This window comes from Balaenoptera acutorostrata, chromosome 15 (genome assembly GCF_949987535.1).
Source record: "Balaenoptera acutorostrata chromosome 15, mBalAcu1.1, whole genome shotgun sequence".
Classification (NCBI taxonomy): domain Eukaryota; kingdom Metazoa; phylum Chordata; class Mammalia; order Artiodactyla; family Balaenopteridae; genus Balaenoptera; species Balaenoptera acutorostrata.
The window spans coordinates 80,071,118-80,097,529 of record NC_080078.1 but is presented as its reverse complement, the minus strand read 5'-3'; the positions used below and the strand labels follow the sequence as shown (position 1 = coordinate 80,097,529).

General features: G+C 44.5%; 1 protein-coding gene across 1 annotated transcript; it reads left to right on the top strand.

Annotated features, from left to right (window-relative positions):
- Positions 1–2,618: 2,618 nt before the first annotated feature.
- Positions 2,619–3,640, top strand: LOC103017015 (serine/threonine-protein kinase pim-1-like). Its single transcript, XM_057529726.1, is given in 2 exon segments — positions 2,619–2,679; positions 2,682–3,640. Coding segments are annotated over 2 exon segments (1,020 nt in total).
- The last annotated feature ends 22,772 nt before the right edge of the window (positions 3,641–26,412 follow it).

Sequence of the window (26,412 nt, the reverse complement as noted above, 5' to 3'; positions counted from 1 at the left end):
AGGAGGGAGAATGAGCGGGAGCCACCTGCCCAGGTGGTGGGTCCTCAGACCAGGGTGGGGAGAGAAGAGAGCGCTGGAGGAAAAGCAGAGAAGCCGAGACAGACTGTGTCCCTGTGCAGGTTAGTGATCCATCCTACTCGGCTTCAAGGCGGACTTGAACCTGGAATTTCTGAATCCTATCTGGCTCTCAGAGAATAAAATTGAAGCATCATGGTGGGGTTTACAGGCTCAGCGTCACCAGCGGAAGGACCATGACCAAAACCCACAGCCCACATCTGCTGCCCACACACAGCCTGTACCAGATAACCCCCACCTGCCCACCAGTTTCCAACCCCATCCTCTTCACTCCTAAAGCAACTGGAAAACACTTCTTTATAGCATTCACACTGCAACCCAGTTACCTGCCTTAGTACCTCTCTGTCCGGCTTCCCCGCCAAGCTGTCTACTCCTTGAGGGCACAGGCTGTATTTGGGGGGAGTTTATTACCATGGATAGGAGCATGGATTGGAATTCTGCCTCAGCCACTTCCTGGTTGTGTGATCTTGGGGAAGTCACTTCTCTCTAAGCCTTTGTTTTTTCATCTGTAAAATGGGTAGTCAGTGATTCAACTAAAAAGTATTAAGGGCTAACTATGTGCTAGGAACTCTTCTAGATGCTGGAGATTTAGAACATGACAAAAACCACTGTCCAGCTGAAGCATGTATTCTAGCTGGAATAGGTGTGAGAGGAGGTGACAGGTATAAACAAGCAAATAAATTCAGTAATAACAGTAGGCACCTCATGTGGGTTATTAAGAGGATTACTTGAGATGAGGCCTTTAAAGTGCTCAGCTAAGGCCTGACTCATAATAAATGCCAACAGATGACAGTGCTGATTATTTTCTCCAGGAAAGCATTCTTGACCCCGCTAAAACCGGCACTCCCAACCCACCCACCCCAGGCCTGGCTACCAGCCCTTTGTCTTGACTCTGACAGCACATCTGCACAGCTTGATCATGGCATTTACTACATTATACAATCATATTCTCTTAGATGCATATGGTTCCACATTGACCTCACCTACTTGAAACACGTACAGTGGATTTTTACTTGTATTTATATCTTCAGCATCTCACATGGTGCCTGGCCCACGGTTGGGACCAAATAAATGCTTGTTAGATCAATCAGAGATCAAACCTAAAGAAAACCCCAAGGCCTCAAATGGCATTTTAAAAAAACTTGTCTCAGGACTTCCCTGGCGGTCCAGTGGTCAAGACTCCGCGCTTCCACTGCAGGGGGTGCAGGTTCCATCCCTGGTCGTGGAACTAACATCCCACATGCCCCGTGGTGCAGCTACAAAAAAATTAAGATTTAAATTTAAAAAAACTTGTCTCAGACTTGCTCTGAAAAAGTCCTGTTAGTAACCAACCTCCAGATGGCCTCTGGTGGTCCTTACCTCCTCATCTATGTTCTTGTGTCACCAATAGAAGATTGAGGAAATGACAATGTGTACATTCCCAGGTAAGGTCATAGGAGACATTGTAGCTTCTGCGTTGCTCTCTCTTGGATCACCTGGTCTGGGGGAAGCCAGCTGCCGTGCTGTGAGGACACATGAGAACTCTATGGAGATGCCCACACGACGAGGAACTGAGGCCTCCCGCCAATACCCAGAACCCACTTGCCAGTCATATGAGTGCGCCATCTTGGAAATAGGTTTGTCAGCCCCAGTCAAGCCTTCATTGGACCCCAACCCTGGCCAACAATTTGTCTGCAACTTCACCCAGCTAAGCCATTCCTGAATTCATAGGAGACCCACAACATTTTTAAAAGAAATGTATTGGCATAAACACAACCAGCTCTGGACTGAAATGAGCAGAGACAGTACAAAAGGAAAAGAGGCCTTTGAACCCTCAAACTTCTGCAGGCAGGAAGCAGGCTGCAAAACTACTCAGCTGCAAACAGGATCTGCATTTCTTGGGAAAAGAAGAATGACTCAGAGAATAGATCCCTGAGTCCAGAGGGTAGATCCAAGACATGTAATCACGCCCTCCAGGTCACAGAGCTAATAATGGTAGAGCCAGATTTCAAACTGAAGCAGTCTGGCTCTAGAGTCCATGCTTCTCTCCTCTGCATTATACCATGTCTCTAATGCATGGTTGCATGGATAGATAGATAGTATGATTTTGGTTCACTGAATTAACATTGTAAAATAGCAAGTGGTGCTTATGTAAGTGCACAAAGAGAATTCCAGACACCAATGACCGGCATGTATTGATCTGATGATTGATGATCTTCATGACATTCACTCAAAGAATGATACAGCCTCTGATCCTGAGCCTTTTCTTTTTACACAAAGAAAAATATTAAGGGGACTTCCCTAGTGGCACGGTGGATAAGACTCCACGCTCCCAATGCAGGGGGCCTGGGTTCAATCCCTGGTCAGGGAGCTGGATCCCACATGCATGTCACAACTAAGAATTCACGTGCCGCAACTAAGGAGCCCACCTGCCGCAACTAAGACCCAGCACAACCTGCAGCCTCAGCCCCAGCCGTAGGCACAGCCACCGGCACGACCCCAGCCCCAGCTCCTGTTGCAGCTCCTCCAGACTCCGTCCCTACACCGACATCCTGGAGGTTGGGATGCTCTTGTCCAAAACCAACTCTCTTGCCCACCTGCATGCCACGCCCTGCAATGACCTGCACACCACCAGGTGGCGCCCGGCAAGGAGAAGGATCCCCTGGAGTCACAGTACCAGGTGGGCCCGCTCCTGGGCAGCGGCGGCTTCGGCTCGGTCTACTCCGGCATCCGTGTCGCCGACCACTTGCCAGTGGCCATCGAGCACGTGGAGAAGGACCGTATTTCAGACTGGGGAGAGCTGCCTAATGGCACCCGAGTGCCCATGGAAGTGGTTCTGCTGAAGAAGGTGAGCTCGGGCTTCCCCGGCGTCATTAGGCTCCTGGACTGGTTCGAGAGGCCCAGCAGTTTCGTCCTGATCCTGGAGAGGCCTGAGCCAGCGCAAGAACTCTTCGACTTTATCACAGAAAGGGGGGCCCTGCAGGCGGAGCTGGCCCGCAGCTTCTTCTGGCAGGTGCTGGAGGCCGTGCGGCACTACCACAGCTGCGGGGTGCTTCACCGCGACAGCAAGGATGAGAACATCCTTATCGACCTCAGTCGCGGCGAGCTCAAACTCGTCGACTTCAGGTCGGGGGCGCTGCTCGAGGACACCGTCTACACGGACTTCGATGGGACCCGAGTGTATAGTCCTCCAGAGTGGATCCGCTACCATCGCTACCGTGGCGAGTCAGCAGCCGTCTGGTTTCTGGGGATCCTGCTGTACGATACGGTCTGCGGAGATATTCCCTTTGAGCACGGTGAGGAGATCATCAGGGGCCAAGTTTTCTTCAGGCAGAGGGTCTCTTCAGGGTGTCAACATCTCATTAGATGGTGCTTGGCCCTGAGACCATCACATCGGCCTTCGTTCAAAGAAATCCAGAACCATCCGTGGATGCAAGATGTCCGCCTGCCCCAGGAAACTGCTGAGATCCATCTCCACAGCCTGTTGCCAGGGCCCAGCAGACAGCTTCTCGGGCAGGTGCTCCCCTCTCTGTCAGATGCTCAAGGGAGGGGAAGTGTCTGTTTCCAGCTTCCCAAGTACCAGTGACACTTCTCTCCGAGAAGGACAGTGCTTGATACAGGAACAACATTTACAATTCATTCCAGACCCCAGGCCCTGGAGGCCGCCTCCCAAAGAGAGGAAGAGACTCCACTCCAGCCGTCCTAGGCCTCAACTCCTCCCATAGACGCTCTCCTTCTCATCGGTGTCCAGCACTGCTGGACTTTGCAAAATCCCAGGGGTGGCGGGGTGGGGTGGGAGTGGGTCAGAATCCAGCCATGGAACTCTTCCCTTCCTCAGGAGTTCTGCTGAGGGCTTCCCTGGTGGCGCAGTGGTTAAGAATCCGCCTGCCAATGCAGGGGACACGGGTTTGAGCCCTGGTCTGGGAAGATCCCACATGCCGCAGAGCAGCTGAGCCCGTGCGCCACAACTACTGAGCCTGCGCTCTAGAGCCCACGAGCCACAACTACTGAGCCTGCGTGCCACACCTACTAAAGCCCGCACGCCTAGAGCCCGTGCTCTGCAACAAGAGGAGCCACGGCAATGAGAAGCCCGCGCACCGCAACAAAGAGTAACCCCCGCTCGCCACAACTAGAGAAAGCCCGCGTGCAGCAACGAAGACCCAACGCAGCCAAAAATAAATAAATTAATTAATTAAAAAAAAAGAGTTCTGCTGAATGCCGTGATGGGTCGGGTAGGGGGAAATTGGGTTGGGGTGAGGTAGGACCAGCACCATTTTAAGTCCCTGTCACCTCTTCCAACTCTTCTGAGTGTCTTCTGTAGGGACTCCGGCTGTGCTGGGAGAAATATTTGAACTTGCCTCCTTTACGTGCTGCTTCTCCAAAAATCTGCCTGGGTTTGGTTCCCTCGCTTTCCCCCCCACCCTGTCCCCCCATCCTTCATATGGAAGTTGCCATGGAAGAGGCCACAGGCCCAAATGCTGAGCCACCTGCCCTTTTCCCACCTCCTTTAGTGAAACTCCCCAGTGAACTGGTCTTCCTTTTTGGTTTTTACTTAACTGTTTCTAAGCCAAGACCTCACACACACACACACACACACACAAATGCACAAACAATGCAAATCAACAGAAAAACTGTAAACGTGCATACAGTTGGCATGGTAGTGTATGAAAGGATTGTAGCTGATCTAATTCTTTTTTAATTTTGCCTTTAAATTATTTTACCTGTTTTTTGTTTTGTTTTGGGTTTTTTGTTTTTTGTTTTCTTGGAAAGATGTGCATTCTAACCTGGAGGTCAGTGTTATTTATTTATTTATTTATTTGGTTCCCTTCCTGCTCTAAGCTTCCAGAACTACCGCCATAGTTTTCTTTTCTCCTTTCCTCCTCTGACTTGGGGACCTTCTGGGGAAGGCTGCAACGCATGCTCTGTTCGTTCATAGGGTGATGGGACTCAGGCGGGACAGTTGCTGCAGCTCCCTGACTGCCGCGGGCCCCCTCGCCTGCTTACCCAAGGGGGTTTGGGGGTCCGTGGGTGATGGGGGAGGGGCACTGCTGACTTGTGTACATAGGATAAATATATGAAAAGCAGTTCTGGATGGTGTGCCTTCCGGATCCTCTCTGGGGCTGTGTTTTGAGCAGCATGTAGCCTGCTGGTTTTATCTGAGTGAAATATTGTACAGGGGAATAAAAGAGATCTTTTTTTTTTTTTCTTTTTATACTTGGTGTTTTTTGAATAAAATACCTTTTCTCAAAAAAAAAAAAAAAAAAAAAGACCCGGAACAACCAAATAAATAAATAAATATTTAAAAAAAGAAAAAGAAGTGTTAAGGAAGGTGTTAAAGCTAAGGAAGGACACTAACCTTTCTACACCAGGTGGAGATCTGTACCCCATCTTGTTTTTAACACCCTGGTGGGTCTACCCCCTCAGCCTTCATTTTGTGCATCATTCTTATTTTCTTTGTTTTTTTTCTTACACAAGTAGTTATACTCTACATGATCATTGTAGGAAAATCAGAACTGACCAAGAAGCAAAAAGAAAACAAAGATTGCTCATAATCCCACTACCAAGAAATACACCCTCCTCGCATTGTAGTAGGTTCTCCTTTCAGTTTTGGGTTTTTTTAAGTGCGGTATATTTGCATGATTTGTTACAAGGAGCCAGTTTGGTTGTGCCTGAATATTTTGTTGAAAAGGCTTCAGCTTCTTATTTTCCCCCAGAGAGATTCCTACACCTCTAGATAGTTAATTTCTTTTTTCTTCCAGTAATCATGGACTAAGATAAATAGACAACAGTATTTTTTCACCCCTGGGTGGGATCCCAAGAGGATTAAATGGAAATATCTCCTTAAAAATCTTCACAGTCTTGGGGCTTCCCTGGTGGCGCAGTGGTTGAGAATCTGCCTGCCAATGCGGGGGCACGGGTTCGAGCCCTGGTCTGGGAAGATCCCACATGCCGCAGAGCAACTAGGCCCGTGAGCCACAGCTACTGAGCCTGCGCGTCTGGAGCCTTGCTCCGCAACAAGAGAGGCCGCGACAGTGAGAGGCCCGCGCACCGCGATGAAGAGTGGACCCCGCTCACTGCAACTAGAGGAAGCCCTCGCACAGAAACGAAGACCCAACACAGCCAAAAATAAATAAATAAATAAATTAAAAAAAAAAATCTTCACAGTCTTTTGTTTTGCTACCAAAAGTCTTGCCTGACACAGTGTCTATGCAATATAAGTGTAACTAATTAAAGAGTAGATTTAATTAGTCAACCATTTGTCTGGGTTACACTACAAATGGTTGACTGATAATTTTTGCCTGAATTGACTAGGTGTTTAGTACTGGGATTTTTTTGTCCCCACCACATTGACAGGTTGTTTTGAAATTGTGCGGACACTGACTAACCACTCCATCCCATGGGGAAAACTCAGTTAATGATGGATCTTTCCAGATATCCAAGGAGTGTATATACGTCTATGCCAGCTATTCTGCCTTCTAAAGAGAGATACTTGGAATTGATATGGGTGCTTTTAATGCTTGCTCTGAATTCTCTGTAACCATTACATTTTTTAACTTAGAAACTGATCCGTATTGGGTTTTTCCTCACCTTAAAAAAGAGATTCAGGCTTGGTGGAATAAAAGATAAAAGAGTACAGAAATATACAATGTAGAGAGTGGAGAACTTCTCTCAGCCCACTCCCCAAATAACCACTGTTACCACCATTTATTTAAATGTTTTACATTGTGACTTATTGCAACAATTTCTGCAGCAGCAAGGGTGGGGAAAAAAACCCCCAAAAACCTATATTAAAAGGAGGGACTTCCCTGGTGATCCGGTGGTGGTTAAGACTCTACACTCCCTGGAGAACAGTATGGAGGTTCCTTAAAAAACTAAAAATAGGGGCTTCCCTGGTGGCGCAGTGGTTGAGAATCTGCCTGCTAATGCAGGGGACACGGGTTCGAGCCCTGGTCTGGGAAGATCCCACATGCCACGGAGCAGCTGGGCCCGTGAGCCACAACTACTGAGCCTGCGCGTCTGGAGCCTGTGCCCCGCAACGGGAGGGGCCGCGATAGTGAGAGGCCCGCGCACCGCGATGAAGAGCGGTCCCCACACCGCGATGAAGAGTGGCCCCCACTTGCCGTAACTAGAGAAAGCCCTCGCGAGAACTGAAGACCCAACACAGCCAAAAATAAAAAATAAATAAATAAATAAATAAATAAATAAATAAATAAATAAATAAATAAATAAATAAAAACAACTAAAAATAGAATTACCATATGACCCAGCAATCCCACTACTGGGCATATACCCAGAGAAAACCGTAATTCAAAAAGACACATGCACCCCAATGTTCACTGCAGCACTATTTACAATAGCCAGGTCATGGAAGCAACCTAAATGCCCATTGACAGATGAACGGATAAAGAAGATGTGGTACATATATACAGTGGGATATTACTCAGCCATAAAAAGGAACGAAATTGGGTCATTTGTAGAGACGTAGATGCATCTAGAGACTGTCATACAGAGTGAAGTAAGTCAGAAAGAGAAAAACAAATATTGTATATTAACGCATATATGTGGAATCTAGAAAAATGGTACAGATGAACTGGTTTGCAGGGCAGAAATAGGACACAGATGTAGAGAACAAACGTATGGACACCAGGAGGGGAAGTGGCGGGGGGGGGGAGGGTGGTGGGATGAATTGGGAGATTGAGATTGACATGTATACACTAATATGTATAAAATAGATAACTAATAAGAACCTGCTGTATAAAAAAAAATTAAATGAAATGAAAATAAATTTTTTTTAAAGAAAAAGAAAATTCCAAAGAATCTGCAATTACTGGTACAAAAAAAAAAAAAAAAGACTCTACACTCCCAACGCAGGGGACACAGCTTCCATCCCTGGTCAGGGAACTAAGATCCCACATGCTGCATGGTGCAGCCAAAAATTAAAAGTAAATAAATAAATAAATAAATGTAGGGGGGAAAACAAACTAAGCTAGAAAACAGTAGTCCCCCCCTTGTCCTTGGTTTCACTTTCCAAGGTTTCAGTTACCCACAGTAAACTGTGATCCAAAAATATTAAATGGAAAATTCCAGAAATAAACAATTCAGAAGTTTTAAATTGTGTGCCTTTCTAGTATAAGGATGAAACCTTGCGCTGTCTTCTCTGTCCCATGCAGGAGGTGAATCATCTCTTTGTCTAGCATATTTACATTGTATAGATACCCTCCCGTTAGCATAGGAAAAACATCATCTGTATAGGATTCAGTACTATCCGCTGTATCACATACTGGAATGTATCCCCTTGAAGATAAGGAGGGACCATTCTATCAGCACGTTAAATGTGGTTCTTTCAAGATGATGGGATTATGGGTGATTGTTTTCTATTTCCTATTGTTTATATGCATTTTCTACAATGAATATGTGACTTGTGTAGTTTTTTAAGTTATAAAGACAGTAAATAGTTTCCAAAAGCCAATTTAATTCATTTTATGCATGAATAAATTTTAATTCATCTTATTCATTTTGTGGTTTGAATGTGAACCAACTGAGGACCATGATTGGCTGGCACACTGCAATTGTGAACTGTCTACATGGAGCTTCTGGGTCTCATGAAATTTCTTCTTCTTTGTCTTCATCTTCATCTCTTCGTCTTCCACCCCCTCCCACTCCCCCTTCTCCTCCTTACTCTTCTGTTTATAAATTTATTTTTATTTATTTATTTTTGGTTGCGTTGGGTCTTCGTTAATGTGCGCGGGCTTTCTCTAGTTGCAGCGAGCAGAGGGGCTACTCTTCGTTGTGCTGCACAGGCTTCTCATTGTGGTGGCTTCTCTTGTTGTGGAGCACCAGCTCTAGGTGCATGGGCTTCAGTAGTTATGGCACGTGGGCTCAGTAGTTGTGGCTTGCGGGCTGTAGAGCGCAGAGCCGTAGCTCTGTAGCGCACGGGCTTAGTTGCTCCGCGGCATGTGGGATCTTCCCGGACCAGGGCTTGAACCCGTGTCCCCTGCATTGGCCGGCGGATTCTTAACCACTGCACCACCAGGGAAGCCCCTTCCTCTTCTTTTTAATGGCATCATTAGTTGCCATACCTTCTGGGAGCTCTTAGCGCATCAGAATCCTGTTTGAAAAACTGACAATCCAGAGACCAAGGCAAGCAAACCCTGCGTAATCTATCACCTTCCCCAGAACAACAAACACCATTTTGACAACGTATCATCCCCTCCTGAAGATGTCAGTTAGGTAAATGCTCCAGGAAGTCAAGATGAGAAGGCTCAGCTCAGTTACCAACTAATTTGTTCATTTCTGATGGCTCATGTTCAAAATTAATAATAATGTCAGTTATCATTCTTTGGCAGGTTGCTATATTCCAGGCACCAGGATAAAAGCCCTACTTGCCTGCCTGACCTCATTTACACTCATAATTACCATGTGAGGTAGGAGCTTTACTACTTCCTGGCTGTGAGACCTTAGGCAAGTGACCTCACCTCTCTGTGGCTCTAGTTCCTCACCTATAAAATGGGGACAGTCATAGTATGTTCTTCATAGGGTTGTTGTGGGCTTAAATGAATTAATACTTAGAATAGTGCTAGACGCATTGTAAACGTTCAGTGAACTTAGCTGTTATGGTTCTTAATATCCCCATTGAAGAGGTGGAAAGACTGAGGTCTTAAGTAATGGACCCAAGGTCACACAGCTCTTTACTATAAAGGGCCAGATTGTAAATATTTTAGGCTTTACAGAGCAGACTGTCTTTGACACAGCTATTCAGCTTTGTAACGTGAAAGTAGCCATAGGCGGTACATAAAGGAATGGACTTGGTGGCTTTCCAATAAAGCTTTATTTACTAAAGCAGGTGGAGGCTGGATTTGGCCCATGGGCCTTAGTTTGCCAACCTCTGGTCTTAACTACAAAAACAGGAGCCTACAATGTTAACTGATTTCCAGGCTTTAGCTGCGCTGAAAAGAATCATTTTTATGGCACAAATTTCTTTCTGCTTCTGCCGTATTTGCATTTACATTAGCAGAATGAAGATTTCATGAATACACAGGGAATGCAGTATCAGGCTGGCAACTATTAAACTTCATTTGTCTCCCTTGGAAAACAAATGTATTGCTGTTTGGTTTTGATCTTATGTAGAACATGCATTCTATGGATTTTCATTAAAGCATGTGTTTAAAAAACATTATTGCTGATAGGCAATGCTATCTTGATTGACAGGGCTAACGCTCCAGCCTGCTAAAACCGGATCATCAGAGATAGGTCAGATATTTAGAATTTTCATCAGTAGGGCCTCCTCTAGTAATGTTTAATTCCACTCATCTGAGTCAACATTTAAAGTTCTTTGAGAATGAAAATCATCAGCACTAAGTTTCTTTGTCAAGATCCGTAACCTTGGGTTCTTTTCTTTCCATGGGTGAGTTTTGGCAAGTATTAGAATAGGGCCAATCTTGGAAGCTTTGGGGAATTTTTTAGTTTTCAAGCACTAAGTTTGTATTTTGAAATTTGAGTCTGCTCCAGATAACTGTGAATCCCAGGTCTGAGTGATAAGCTGGAATGTTTGATTCTATGCTAAGGTATTTCATTGTATAGAAGCCTGTAAAATGTTGCATCCATGGACTTTGGTTCTTCAGAAATTCCTTCATCAAAAAGGAAATTAATTTTATATTAATTTTAGCAATATTAAGTTATCACTTCAAATATTAAGTTCAGGAGGTCAGTTAGGAAACTTAGAAGAAAGGCAAGGAGAAAAAAACCCACTATACTTTTACTCTCTTAATTTATCTCCTTTAGGGAAGACTCCACCTGGAAAGTTAACTATTCACATTATAGATAATACAGTGAAATTTGATCTCCTGAACTAACAGAAATGGCTTAACTGGTTAATCAGCCTCATTCCTTATCTCCAAACCTTCCCTCTCCTATTTTGAAAAATAAACAGAGGACTTATGAGAAGTTGGGTGGATCCCTGGGGGCATTCTAATATCTGTGTTCTGGCGGAATCATTGTTAGGATAAAAAGGAGGGAAAAGACAAAGCTACCAGGTGTCTTCACAAGAAGATCAAGGAAGCCATCAGGCCCCCGGTCTTCACGTTCACTAAGGGTCCATCATGTGGACTTTCGACATGACCTTCAAATGAGGTCACACTCAGAGTCACACAGAAGCACTTATAAGGCTGAAGCAAGATCGTGTTCCTCCTTCACTTTTTTCCCTCAAAATATTCCTGTGCTCTTTTAATCACCCTCATTTATAATACACATGAATACATTAAGTACAAATACATTATTCATATTCCTCATAGACTCCTGAGCTTTCTTTATTCTTTTTTTTTTAAAATATATTTATTTATTTTTGGCTGCGTTGGGTCTTCTTTGCTGCGTGCAGGCTTTCTCTAGTTGCGGCGAGCGGGGGCTACTCTTCGTTGCGGTGCGCGGGCTTTTCATTGCGGTGGCTTCTCTTGTTGCGGAGCACGGACTCTAGGCGCACGGGCTTCAGTAGTTGTGGCACATGGGCTTAGTGGCTCCGCGGCATGTGGGATCTTCCCAGATCAGGCCTCGAACCCGTGTCCCCTGCATTGGCAGGCGGATTCTTAACCACTGTGCCACCAGGGAAGCCCCCTTTGTTCTATTTTTATTTTTTATTATGAAAATTTTCAAACATGCAGAAAATTCATTTATATCGCTACACAGACAACCATTGTCTAGATATAACCATTGTTGACGTTTTGCCGTATTTGCTTCATGAATCATTTCTTTTTTCTTCAAGTATTTCAAATTACAGACATCTTGAATTTTTGTCCCTAAACCCCTCAGGTTGTGTCTCTAAAACCATGGGGAGGGTTTTGGGGGTTTTTTTTTAAATTTTATTTTATTTATTTTTTTATACAGCAGGTTCTTATTAGTTATCTATTTTATACATATTAGTGTGTATATGTCAATCCCAGTCTCACAGGGAGGTTTTTTTAAATACAATCCTAATTTTCCCCCAAAATACCCTTCGCAGCTGGTTTATTCAAGCCAGGATCCAATCAAGGACCATGCCTTCCACGTGGTTGTTGTATGTCTTCTGTCCCTTTCAAAATCCAGAACAGCCCTCCCTCCAACCCCACCCTTTTGCTTTTCTTATGACATTAATTTTGTGAAGAGCTCAGGCTGCTTGCCCTGTTCAATAGTCCACCTTCAGGAAGACTTTGTACAACTTTAAACTGGTGTCTCATCCCTGGACCGCAGTACACAGTACAGATGAGTCAATGTTTTCTAAATTGTCTTCTGACTAGCACAGTTACATCACATTACTTTTTAGGTTTCTTCCCCCCTCCCTTTTTTTTTGATATGTTAAAAGTTATAATTTATAACTGCATACACTTAATATAGCACACAGATTTGATAATATATCATACAGTTGAGTTAAAATACCCTACTTTTAATTTTTCTGTATATATACAGAATATTATATATAACCATATATATCATGGCTATAATTATATATACACAATACTCTGTATCATATATATGCAGAATATATTATGTATTCTGTGTATATATATTATGTGTATATACAGAATATGTATGCAGAATATATTCTGTATACACAGAATACATAATATATTCTGCATACAATGTATATAGAATGTACATATATTATTCTGTATATATGGAGTACATATTCAGAGAATCTCAGAAAAGTGGAAGTGACTTGTGACCCCGGTAGCCACTGATCATATGCTCAGTAACTGTGGGTTCATCCTAATTTGGGGGTTCTTGTTCCCTCTATTCATCATTAAATGTCCCCCACACCTAAATCAATTATTTATTCTCCATGATATAATATAGTCATTGTTGCGTCCGGAGCTGGCTGGCCTGGGGCATGTGACCTGTAATATGAATTTGTTTCCAACACCACCGGGCTGTTTCGGCCAGGCTTCCCCTTGTCTGCACAGACACCTTCTAATGCTTTGACAATCACTTCCTGGAGATTAAGCTGAATTATGCGGCCAGCAGCTCATGACTCTTTTTTCCCTTGTCACCTTAATTTCATGCCAACTTTTCTGGTGTGGCAGAGTTTTCCTCCTTCAGTACAAAAGCTCTGTGCTTGCCAGCGCTGTAGATTCTAATCTGTGTCGCCTGGAAGGATTGTTTGATTTGGAGAGGTCAGTTGAGCCGCCCTAGACGGAGGACGTGAGCTGCATGAGGGGCGGTTGTATGAAGCCACTCAGTGCTGGGGTGGTTTGTTGTGAAGGAAACAGCTGCTTTTTCAAAATGTTAAATTAACATTTCAAACTTAGGGGCACTCACATAAGAATTCAGATCATATTCTTTTGACAAATGGGAAGATCTGGTTACACTAGGCCTGCTTTCCCAGGAGGCGACAGGCACCTGGCTGGGCCCAAAGACAGGCTGCCCTGAGGGTGGAACTGAGCTTTCTAGTGGCCACTCCTCGTGTTGCAGAGAGGGGAGCAGAGGCCCTTGGGGGGCCATGGAGATAGAGTCACCCAAGATGTATTGAACTACCGCTATGCATCAGGCACGGGAGTAGCAAAAACAGACATAGTGCCTTCCTTTGAGTAACGTGGAAGATGAAATAGCGCTCAAGTGGACAGACATTAATCATTCAACAGAAAAGGATTGAGCCGTTCCATGTGCTAGTCACCGTTCCAGCAGGAGATAGAGCAGTGAACGAAGCAAAGTCCCTGATTTCATGGTGCTCAGGCTGGGGGTGGGGGAAGGGAGACAGACAATAAACAAAATAATCTAAGCAAAACATATAGTCAGTTAGATAGCAGTAAGAGCTATGGTTAAAAATAGTAGAGAGGGGAACCAGGATTGATGGGTAGGAGTTGCCAATTTATATCCAAAGGTCAGCGAAGGTCACAGAAAAGGTGACTTGAAGGAAGAGCAGAACAAGGGAGGGAGGGAGGGAGGGAGGCATGGAAATATCTGGTGGGGAGTGTTCCAGGCTGAGGGGACAGCCAGTGCAAAGGCCCAGATGTGGGATCACACGTGGGTTCCTTCTGGATTACAAGGAGTAGCCAGTAACGGGGAGAGTGGGAAGAGCCATGGTCAGTGGGACTGTGGGATCCAGGCTTCTTCTGGCTCGAGCAGACAGGCCATGTCATCTGATCTACGTGTTCACGGACCCTCTGCCTGTGTAGAACATGGCGGGGCAGGAGGCACCAGGAGAGCAGCTAGGAAGCCATCACCATCCCCAGACCTGGAGCGGGAGAGAATGGTCATTCTGAACACGTTTCAAAGGTGGAGACAGATTTGTGGAAGGCATGGGGACATCAGAGAAGGAAAGGATCAAGGGGTCCCCTGTTTTTTTAACCAAGGGGCAGGATCAAGTGGCCATGAGCCAAGCTGGAGAATCCTGTAAGAAGAGCAGGTTTGAGGGAGACCAGGAGTTCGGTTTGACATGTTGCCTTTGAGAGCCTCTCTGGGCCGGCGTGGAAATATCCAGAAGGCAGTGGCTGTTTGAACCTGGAGTTTGGAGACAGGTGTGAGTGCTGTGGGCACTCCAGGTGCATTATTGGTGGATGTTGGTGTTTAAAGCCACAGAGGCTGAATGAGACCATAAATGGTATGAGTGTCAGTGGAGAACAGAGGGGGTTCCAGGACTCAGCTCTGGGCTCTGCACCGTGAGGAAGGCGGGAGGAAGAGGAAGGAGTGACCTGTGAACTGTGAGGAAAACCAGGCAAATGTGATGTCTGGAAGCCCAGAATGTGTCCCAAGGAGGATGAATTATGTTGATAAGAAAAAGATGAGGTCTGAGAATTGACCATTGAATTTAACGAGGTGGAAGGGTTCATCCCCTTTCAGTTAACAAAATCATTCATTCATTCAAAATATATCAAGTGCGGGGCTTCCCTGGTGGCGCAGTGGTTGAGAATCTGCCTGCCAGTGCAGGGGACACGGGTTCGAGCCCTGGTCCGGGAAGATCCCACGTGCCGCGGAGCAACTAAGTCCGTGCGCCACAACTACTGAGCCTGCACTCCGCGCGCCTGGAGCCTGTGCTCCGCGGCAAGAGAAGCCACAGCAATGAGAAGCCCGCGCACCACAACGAAGACCCAACACAGCCAAAAATAAATAAATAAATTTATTTAAAAAATATATATATATCTCTCAAGTGCTGTGGAAACCACTGTCCAAGATGGTCCGCAGTGATTCTTTCCTCCCCACACTGAACAGAGCTGAGCTGTTGACAAATAGGATGCTGCAGAAATGAAGGTGTGTGATTTCCAGGACTTGGTCATAAGAGTCATGTGTCTGGAATTAGGTAGCGGTGGTGATGGCACAACTTGGTGAATATACTAAAAAAAACACTGAATTGTATACTTTAATAGTGTGAATTTTATGGTAAGTGAATTTATCTCAATAAAAGAAAAAAATATATACATATAAAATGGAAAAATTAATGAGGTGATATGAATCAGATCAGTCATGTCAGTCATGTCAGTTTCCACAATAAATGTGAATTAAATGAGTATTCTACTTAAAAAAAAAAGAAAAACATTGTTGCTACCAGCCTGCCCTCTGAGATCTCTCACTCTGGGGAAAGCTAGTGCCATGTTGTGAGGACACTCAAGTAGCCCCAAGGAGAGATCTGTGCAGCTGGGAACTGAGGCCTCATGCCTACAGCCAGGTAAATGCACCATCTGGGGGGGGACCCTCCTGCCCAGTCAAGGCTTTAGATGACAACACCCCTGGCCCACGTCTTGACTGCCACCTCATGAGGGGCTCCAGGCCAGGACCATCTGACTAAGCAGCTCCCAAATTCCTGACCCACAGAAACTATGAGATAATAGATGCTGGTTGTTTTAAGACACTAAGTTTTGGATAATTTGTTACACATCAATAAACAGTACAAGCACTGACACTGCTTCAGACAGCGGCAACGGAGAAATGGGAAAGGCATGGGCATTACCCCTCGGACTGTTGCATTACAGGGGAATCAGCTCCCGTATAGCACTCATCATGGTGCATTTTATTATTTTTTATTATTATTATTATTTTATTTTTTGGCCGTGCCACATGTGGGATCTTAGTTCCCCGAGCAGGGATCGAACCTGTCCCCTGCATTGGAAGCGTGGAATCTTAACCACTGAACTTGCCAGGGAAGTCCCATCGCAGTGCGTTTTATATCACCATTATCCCCACTTCTCAGGTGAGAAAACTGAGGCTCAGCAAGGTCAATGACATGACCACTTCGTTATTCATGACACAGAGAGACAAGGGCTATGATAGCTGCCTGAATCCAGGGCTGTGCAGTCACAGAGAAGGGAGCTTTTAACTCTGTTGGAAGCTGGGAAAGCATAACTCAAAGCTTCTAAGTGGGAGTGGGGGGGGGGATGGATCTTAGAAATCAGAAGCAAGAGAGGGCTGTGGGAGACTTTATATCTTTAAAAAGTATTTAACAGCAGAAAAATCTCATTGTTCCATCTTTTCCTTCAAGTCCCAACTCAAATGTCACCTTCTCGGTGGAAGTTTACTGGAGATACTCCCATAATGCCTTATCTATTTATTGAAAAACATTTATCGAGTCCCTACTGTATACCAAGCTTGTGCAAGGAGTCAGGAACACATCAGGCCAGTTCAGTCTTCAAGAGAATCTGTATCCAGTTGGGAGATGGATTTGCTAATAAGTACGGCAGTTTGAGCTCCACAAACAGAATATCCAGGGAGATGATGTATAGCTTCATGGCAAAGAATGCCAACTTTAGAGAAAAACAGACTGGAAGGTGGAGTGGAGGAAGGGTGTTGGGATTCTAATGGCTATACAAAGGAAGAAATCCTCAACCCTTAAAAGATGGTTTCATGGAAGAAGTGACATTTGAGCTGGGTTTTTTTTCATTTTTTGGGTTTATTTATTTATTTATTCGGTTGCACCGGGTCTTAGTTGCAACCAGCGGGCTCCTTAGTTGCAGCTCAGGGGCTCCTTAGTTGTGGCATGCAAACTCTTAGTTGCAGCATGCATGTGGGATCTAGTTCCCTGACCAGGGATCAAACCCAGGCCCCCTGCATTGGGAGCTCAGAGTCTTAACCACTGCCCCACCAGGGAAGTCCCTGAGCTAGGTTTTGAAGGATATATTAGTGACAAACACGTGATCATCGCATTGTGCTACTTTGTTTTTCCAGCTTTATTGAAGTATCATTGACAAATAAAAATTGTATATATTTAAGGTGTACAGGTGTACAACGTGATGATTTGATATATGTGTACATTGTGAGACAGTCACAATCAAGCTAATTAACACATCGATCACCCCACGTGGTTACCATGTTGTGCTATTTTTAATGTGAGAAATAGTGATACACGTAACAAAAGAAGTATCGTGTGGGTACAATCTCTGTGGCAGATCAGGGCACAGCTTGTCCCCAGGATTTATTCTCCCCTTCTTCTTTTAGATTAGAACTCCCGTGTTTCAGCTGGAGGTATGGCAGCTGAATATCACTTTTCCCTGTCTCCCTTTTAATGAGGTGTGGCCATATGCTTAAGTTCTGGCAGTTGGATGGGAGAGAGAATAAGATACAGAATTTCTTTAAAGGGCACCCCCTTGAAGAGGAAAAGTGTGCGTTCTCTCCACCTGCTTTCCTCCCTGCTGATCATCACGTGGCACAGCATCTCAGACCATGAGATGAGAGCCACACATTGGGGATGGCAGGGCAACAGGATAGAAGGTGCCTGGGACCTTGTCACCAGGAAACCACCATGTCGGTCCCGGGCTCCTTATCCTCAAACTGTTGATAGAGAAGCAAACTTCTATCTTGTTGGGCTTTCTTAGAGCCACCAAGCCTGTGGCCAACAGATATGCAGACATCATGGATTAGCGCCTCCAAAACCATTCACTAGCCTCCTTTTCTTTGCCTTCCTCTGTTACAGAGGCTAGGAGTCTAAAATACTTATCTTGGGAATTCCCTGGCGGTCCAGTGGTTAGGACTCTGTGCTTCCACTGCCGGGAGCCTGGGTTCAATCCCTGGTCAGGGAACTAAGATCCTGCAAGCTGCGTGGTGTGCCCACCCAACCAAAAAAAAAAAACTTATATTCTGAGACTCCCATGCAGCCGGGCATTGCCATGTGACTCTGCTTTGGCCATTGAGATACAAGCAAGATTCCCAGGAAGGACATCCCTTTATGAATTTTTTAAAAACTCACAAAGAAAAATCTTTTGTCTCTGCCTCCTTCTGCCGACCTGGAGCAGCTGCAGCCTTTTTGTAACCATGAGGACAAATGCCATATGATGAAGATGGCAGAACAGAAATGTGGGAACCTGTTCCCTAAAGGCATCCTTGAGCAATAGAACTGACCCCAGATTTCCTCTCCCAGATATATGGTGTCATGCCAAATATATATGGTATATATATATATATATATATACATATATATATATATATCTTTATCTTCAGAAGCCACAGAGTCTTCTGTTACCTATAAACAAACACATTCCTGAATGATCCATTATGGAATACAAAAGCTAAAAAGAATCTTAGAAAGGTTCTAGCACAGTTAGAGTCAAATTATGTTCCTAAGAACACTAGTGTTATGGAATGTTAGTTGGCATGCATATTAAAAATGGAGAAGGTATTTGTCAAAGAGCATGGGAAGTTCTGAGTTAACAATGGCAAACAGGTTTTATTTCTGCAGGACTTGTTAGGGCCTTCAGGATGCCAGTGGACCTATGAATCTTTCCAAGGAAGGTATACCTAAAGCTATTTGACTATAAAACTCCCTTTTACGGGAGACCATTTCTCTGATTAAGTTTTCTCAGAACACACTGAAGGACAGTCCCCGTGTTTAGCATATGAGAACCTGAGACCATTAGCTCTCCTGACACCCAATGAAGGATCCATGAGACCGCTATTGTCAGAGGCACACTTTTCTTTGTTTGCTTTTGACCGAACCACACAGCATGAGGAACTTCCCTGACCAGGGATCAAACCCTCGCCCCCTGCAGTGGAAGCGCAAAGTCTTAACCACTGGACCACCAGGGAAGTCGGCACACACTCTTCTTCATGGAGATCACGTGAACTAATTACAGCCCCTCTCTGGAGTTTTCTAAGTCTTCTTTTTCTGTCTGGATGCTGGAGAGATTTAGTAGTCCATGGCCAGGGTTGCAGCCTCATGGGGACACGGGCCTGAAAGGGTCCCCTCCCCACACGCACCCCAAACCTCCATTTCTGGCTGACACTGAACTCTGGACGGATGGGGGAGTAGGGTGAACGCAAGGTGGGACCTCACCTTCTACCTCCAGCAATTATGGGCCTCTCTCCCAAAGGCCCAGGTCTCCTTGCAGGAGTTCTGGGGCAGGCACTTTTCTCCCTTTGACAGCACGCAGTGCTTCCCAGGCCTGAGCAAAACAACACTGGTGTCTTGACGTTGAGGGGGTTCAGGACACACCACCCCAGAACATGCTGGTTTGGCATATTGACAATTTTGAGGTAAGGCACTTGGAAAACAGCAGATACCAAAAGAGATCTCCAACCTCCCCTTTTCTTCCTGAAAGCAGGAGATGAAAGATGCCCCGTGAAAGATGAAAGAATGCCTCCCCTATGAAACATGCCCACCCCCTCACCGCCACCACTGCCGCCGGAGGCGAAGAACATTCTTGTCACCAGAGACCAGGCAGGGGGGGAGGGGGTGCTTTGAGCCCAAGAAGAGTCTGCACAAACTTTGTTGAAATAACCCTTGTCTGCCTTTAGCATCCCCATATATTTTCCTTTTTTTTTTTTTTTGCCACGCTGCAAGGCACGCAGGATCTCAGTTCCCCGACCAGGGATCGAACCCACACCCCCTGCAGTGGAAGCGCAGAGCCTTAACCACTGGACTGCCAGGGAAGTCCCAAGCATCCCCAAATATTTTATTTTATTTTAATTTTTTAATGAATTTTATTTATTTATTTACTTTTGGCTGCGTTGGGTCTTCGTTGCTGTGCGCGGGCTTTCTTTAGTTGCGGCAAGTGAGGGCTACTCTTCCCTGCGGTGCGCGGGCTTCTCATTGCGGTGGCTTCTCTTGTTGCGGAGCAGAGGCTCTAGGTGCGCGGGCTTCAGTAGTTGTGGCACGTGGACTCAGTAGTTGTGGCTTGTGGGCTCTAGAGCGTGGGCTCAGCAGTTGTGGTGCACGGGCTTAGTTGCTCCGCGGCAGGTGGGATCTTCCCAGACCAGGGCTCGAACCCGTGTCCCCTGCATTGGCAGGCGGATTCTTAACCACTGCGCCACCAGCGAAGCCCCCCGTATATTTTAGATACTTTTTCATACTCTGTTCAACCGAGTATATAAGCACTTAGGCCTAACTGCTTTCTGAATCTTCATGTCCATGTAAAAGAATTATTAAATTATTAAATAAACTGTACACTTGACCCTTGAACAACGCAGGGGTTGGGGTGCCGACCCCTGGGCTGTTCAAAATCCAGGTGTAATTTTGCAGTCAGCCCTCTGTTTCCGTGGTTCTGCATCTGTGGACTCAACCAACTGTGGATCGTGTAGCACCATAGTATGTATTTAGCAGAAAAAATTTGCATGTTAAGTGGACCCATGCAGTTCAAACCCATGTTGTTCAAGGGTCAACTGTATATACTTTTCTCCTGTTAATCTGTCTTGTGTCAACTTAATTCTCATGTCCAGCCGGTGACCCTAAAAGGTAGAGGAAAAGTTTTGCCTCTCCTACAATATTATCTGGCTTGATTAACAGCCATATTTTCTTTTCTTTAAAGTGAAATATCATTAACTTTGCCTTCTATGCTTTGTCCTTAGATGCTGTTCCATCCATGATAGGACCATAGCCAGGGATCAAACTTCATCCGAGCAGCTGGCCTGAGTCTTCCCAGGTAGGATCAGTGGGGAAGGTCAAGGTTGAAAAAAATTATCTTAGGTAAAGGGAGTCAGATGTTCAGAGAATGGATCAACCCTGGAGGGAAAGTGACAGAGCTAAGAGACCAGCCCTGGGGCAAGGGGTTTCCAGGCTCCAGGAGTTGAGACTGGACCCTCTGCCCTCCTTTTCTTCTCTCTCCACCACACTCTTCCTGTTTTCCTTAGTCTCCCTCCTCTCAGCCCCCATCCCATTCTGTTCCATGGCCAGAGGCAGCTCTGGGGGAAACAGGGACATAGCTGAGCCTCACTAGTCACAATACAAGAAAAAGCTAAATCAACTGCTGCTCCCATTTATGGAGAATTTTCCTCAATGTGCTATAAATACAAGCAGACTGAGTTGTATCGTGCTTAGCTTTATTGCTCTCCGCAGATACAGCATTTTTTATAAACTGAAGGTTTGTGGCAACCCTGCATCGAGCAAATCTATCGGCACCATTTTTCCAACAGCATTATTTTTAAATTAAGGCATGTACTTTGTTTTTTTAGACATAATGCAATTGCACACTTAATAGACTACAGTATAGTGTAAACGTAACTTTTATACACCCTGGGAAAACAAAGAATTTGTGTGACTTGCTTTATTGCGATATTCACTTTATGGCAGAACCGAGCCCACAATATCTCCAACGTCTGCATAAACTGTTGCACATGCAATGTATATGTATTCAGTATGTATATGCATATATATATATGCACACATACGTTACGCACATGTATGTCCTGTTTTGTTATATATATATTTATTTATTTTCGGCTGCTTTTGGTTCTTCATTGCTGTGCGCGGCTTTCTCTATTGAGGCGAGCAGGGGCTACTCTTGCTTGCGGTGCGCAGGCTTCTCATTGCGGTGGCTTCTCTTGTCGTGGAGTATGGGCTCTAGGTGTGTGGGCTCAGTAGTTGTGGCACGCGGGCTCAGTAGTTGTGGCACACGGGCTTAGTTGCTCCACGGCATGTGGGATCTTCCCGAACCAGGGCTCGAACCCGTGTCCCCTGCATTGGCAGGCAGATTCTTAACCACTGCGCCACCAGGGAAATCCACACATGTATATCCTTAAGACAACCACTGAGGTAGGCACTGCTATTAGCCCCGTGTGAGAAATGAAGAACTGAGCTACAGAGAGGTTAAGGAACTTGGCCAAGGCCAAGGTGGAGAAGCCCTGGGTTTGGGTCCCGACAATCATGTTCCTGATTCCACCTGCTTAACCACTGTGCAATACATGGAAAGGTTTATAAACGTGTAAGGGGCATCATTAGGAAGTTTTTTTAAACAAGTGCACATTTGATTCGAAATATGTATGCATCTGGGAATACTTGAAGCCACCAATTCTTCTGATTTCATTTTTTTTTTAATTAATTAATTTATTTATTTATTTTTGGCTGTGCTGGGTCTTCGTTTCTGTGCGAGGGCTTTCTCTAGCTGTGGCAACCGGGGGCGAGCCTCTCACTATCGCGGCCTCTCTTGTTGCGGAGCACAGGCTCCAGACGCGCAGGCTCAGTAGTTGTGGCTCACGGGCCTAGTTGCTCCGCGGCATGTGGGATCCTCCCAGACCAGGGCTCGAACCCGCGTCCCCTGCATTAGCAGGCAGACTCTCAACCACTGCGCCACCAGGGAAGCCCTCATATTTTTTTAATACCAAAATATTATACCAGCAGAACTATCGGTATTACAATTCTTAAAAAGAGCACCATATACAAGGATATTAAAATCTCCCAAAGTGGCTTTGCAATGAGGAATTGCTAATTGCAAATAAAATTTAGAAGGAGGGGAGGGTGGCTGAGTAAATACGGTCCTAGACACGGGGTGTGTCGGGTGAAGGATTGGAATTCCACAGAAGGCCTTTCGGCGTGGCTGTACAAGAAAAGGGAGACCTTTGCCTGCTATTTTATGTTTGATCAGGTCCTCCTGTTAATAAACTTGCAGGGTTCCTATTGGGCAAACTCCCGGCCATGCTGTAAAAATGCTTTGTCCCCAGAACATATTTAAATTTCAAATGCATGCCTAATATAATAAGCCCAAGCCTAGTGCGGGTTAAATTCTCTGCATAACTTGAGGGGTTATTTCATTTCACTCCAGCTCTTTGGAGTTCTGCAGTTGGGTTTTGTCCACTGCCCCCTGCCCCCAAGCCTGTCTTCCTTTCTCTCTGCAATCTGCTAGTGGCAATTAGCCTAAAAGATATACCTTTGTGCTCTGGTTTGGTTTAAAAAAGCATTAATCTTGGTTATGGGGGATACGCTATGCTAACGTGTGTTTTATTTTCAGCAAGTCTTATTGATCTGCACTTTCCATTCTTCCTTATTAATGTCCAGCAGCCTAACTTTTAAAGGGTCAAATTTCAAAGAGACAACAACCTCTCCTTGGGAAGTACTCCCCCTCATATTTCTGGAAACACAAGTAGACTATTTGGCCCCTGATCCATATGCATGGATGGGTTCATGTGAGCGTCCTGGGGTTTGAGGGTTTGCAGTGCAGGCCTGGAAGCTAAGGGTACCCAAAGGAACATTTCTCACTGTACAGCTTTTATAGAACGCTAAGTGGTGGTAGTGGTGGAGGGATGGGGGGAATGGGGGTGGTGGAAATCAAAATCACCTCTTCTGAGTTTGAGGATCTCTATCTTCTGTTTCGGGACTCTCTAAATTTACCATTTCAATAGTTGCCTAGTCCCAGTGCTGTACTGCCATTTATGGAAATTCTAAATGTAGTCACTTCAATGGCTATTGTTAATGACAGCAACACAAACTTAAAAGGAGAAAGATAAGATCGCTCCAACTTCTGGACTTAGCCTTTTCAAATAAATTTCTCATTTTGGAATCATTTTAGTTTTACAGAGAAATTGTAAAGATGATATTGAGTTCCCACATGCTCTCTTTATCCAATTTCCCCTGATTTTAACATCTTACATTTCATGGTACACTTGACAAAATTGAGAAATTAACATTAGTAAAACACTATTAACTAAATTCCAGATTTTGTTATGATTTCATCAGTTTTTCCACTGACTGATGTCCTGTTTCTGTTTTAGGATCTAATCCAGGATACCACTTTGCATTTTTAGTGTTTTTTTTTTTTTTTAACTCTTATTTTGTTTTCATCACATTGACCTCCCCACATCATTGCTTTTTGTTTTGTGGGGTTTTTTTTCTTTCTGTTTTTGCTATTAATAAAAAAAAAACAAACCACAGGAGAGCACAATCTTCTGAAAGGAACACTAGAGTCTCTTTATTTATTTCCTAAATGGTGATATGCATCCCACTGGTGGTACACATGAGATAATTTTAGGTGGTATAACAATGAACGTTTCTTATTTAAATAATTATATTTTTTAATGGCTTTTGGAAAAATATATAACAAGCCAATAAGTCCATTTTACAGACATCATTTCCCAGGATGAGGCTAAATGTGACAAAGTGAGTCAATATCAAGATGGCTTAAAGGAAAATATTATGTAAGTGATTGTACTAGTGATTCACAGATAAGGGAAGTGCTTACAGGGCTGAAATTTGGAAACACTTGGTCTCTTTCAAATCCTTCCTTATGTGTACGAGGAAACTGAGGCCTGTGCCTCCACTGCAAAGATCACTTCTTCCCCGGTGGCCCCATTCCCCTGGAGGCCGCCTCTCCGCAGAGCCAGGGTACAGTTCCTGGCTGGTCTGTGTGTCCTGCCAGGTGATGGGTGCAGTTACGGGCTTGAGGTCATTCTGGTCCATCAGACACGAGAGCAAACCTGCCAGGGGCTTCAGGAAAGTTTTCTTTTGTCTTAAAAAAGGGATGCAGTCATCAATAGTGGGCAGGACCCGTAAGCCATGGCACCTCCACAGAATGAGGAGTTCTGCACCGCCGTAAAAACGACCAAATCCCACTGTGGAGGGATCGCTAAGGCATGTTGCTATACGAAACAATCTAGAAAAGTATACTGTTGACCCTTGAACAATACAGGTTTGAACTGCATGGGTCCATTTATACGCAAATTTTTTTCACTAATAAATACTACAGTGCTGCGGAGTTCACAGTTGGTTGAATCCGCGGGCACCGGGGATAAAGGAGGGCCGACTATGATTTATACGCGGATTAACCCCTACCTTGTTCAAGGGTCAGCTGTATATAGTATATTATTAACCATCTAAGAAAGGGAAGAGGTACAAATACAAATACATGTTTGCCTATATTAAAAAACAAATAGTGGAAAGATGAAATAAAAACTCTTTTAAAAAACTGGTTACCAGCAGGGAAGGGAGGAAAATGAGAAGAGACAGGCCAGAACCTTCTCTGAAAACTACTTTGGTAATTTCACTTTGGTCCCATCTACGTATCTTACATAGTTGAAACTTAAATTCAGTTTTTTAAAAAAGCAAGCCCTAAAATTTGAAAACAAATCAAAAAAAAAAAAGAAAGAAAGAACCTAACCGTATATTTACTTGGTAGCATAACTACACAGAGAGGAAAAATTTCAAGGGACTTAAGTCCCAAACTCCTTCTGAAATGGAGTAGCTCAGATCTCATAATTTGACTGTATATCCTTGGCGGGGTGTGTATGCCCTAAGGACAAAAAACCCTGTAAAACCAAATCTTAAAAACGATTTTTCTTAATCATATTGTTGGTGGTCAAGTTGATACTGCTCTTCTTAGATGGTTATGTATATATTGTGGGATAAAGCAAATATTTGTCTCTTAGGTCAAATGATTACCTTAAAAAAAAGCCTTTTAAATAAAATTTTATTGCAAATTAATATGTATTTATTCTACAAAATGTTGAAGAAGGCAAGTAACCGTAATAAAAATCACCCATCCTCTTATCATTCAGAGATAACCAATATCAGCACTGTATATCTTTTTTTTATATATATAAATTTATTTATTTATTTTTGGCTGTGTTGGGTCTTCGTTTCTGTGCAAGAGCTTTCTCTAGTGGCGGCGAGCGGGGGCCACTCTTCATCGCGGTGCGCGGGCCTCTCACTATCGCGGCCTCTCTTGTTGTGGAGCACAGGCTCCAGACGTGCAGGCTCAGTAGTTGTGGCTCACGGGCCCAGCTGCTCCGTGGCATGTGGGATCTTCCCAGACCAGGGCTCGAACCCGTGTTCCCTGCATTGGCAGGCAGATTCTCGACCACTGCGCCACCAGGGAAGCCCCAGCACTGTACATCTTTAACTCATTTTCTGTGCATGACTCTGTACTTCTCTTACAAAAATGACATCATGCTGAATATACGTTCAGAATATAACCCATTTTTCAATTTTTTTATTATTGTATGACATTCTTTCCATATCTCTAACCTAAGCATTTTTCTGCATCTGCTAGTCTGTAAACTGCTTAAGGGTAGGGCCTTTGACCAATATTTCTCCAACTTTATTCACATACCCCAAACTCAAATTTTGTCATATATGCATTGCACCTCTTCAATTATTTACTTAATATTTTCCTTTAGACAACTCACATTTTTTTCTTAGCCTAACCTTATGCAATTGTGTTCTTGAAATTAGAGGCTTGAAAAACTAGTTATACGTTCTGCTAATAT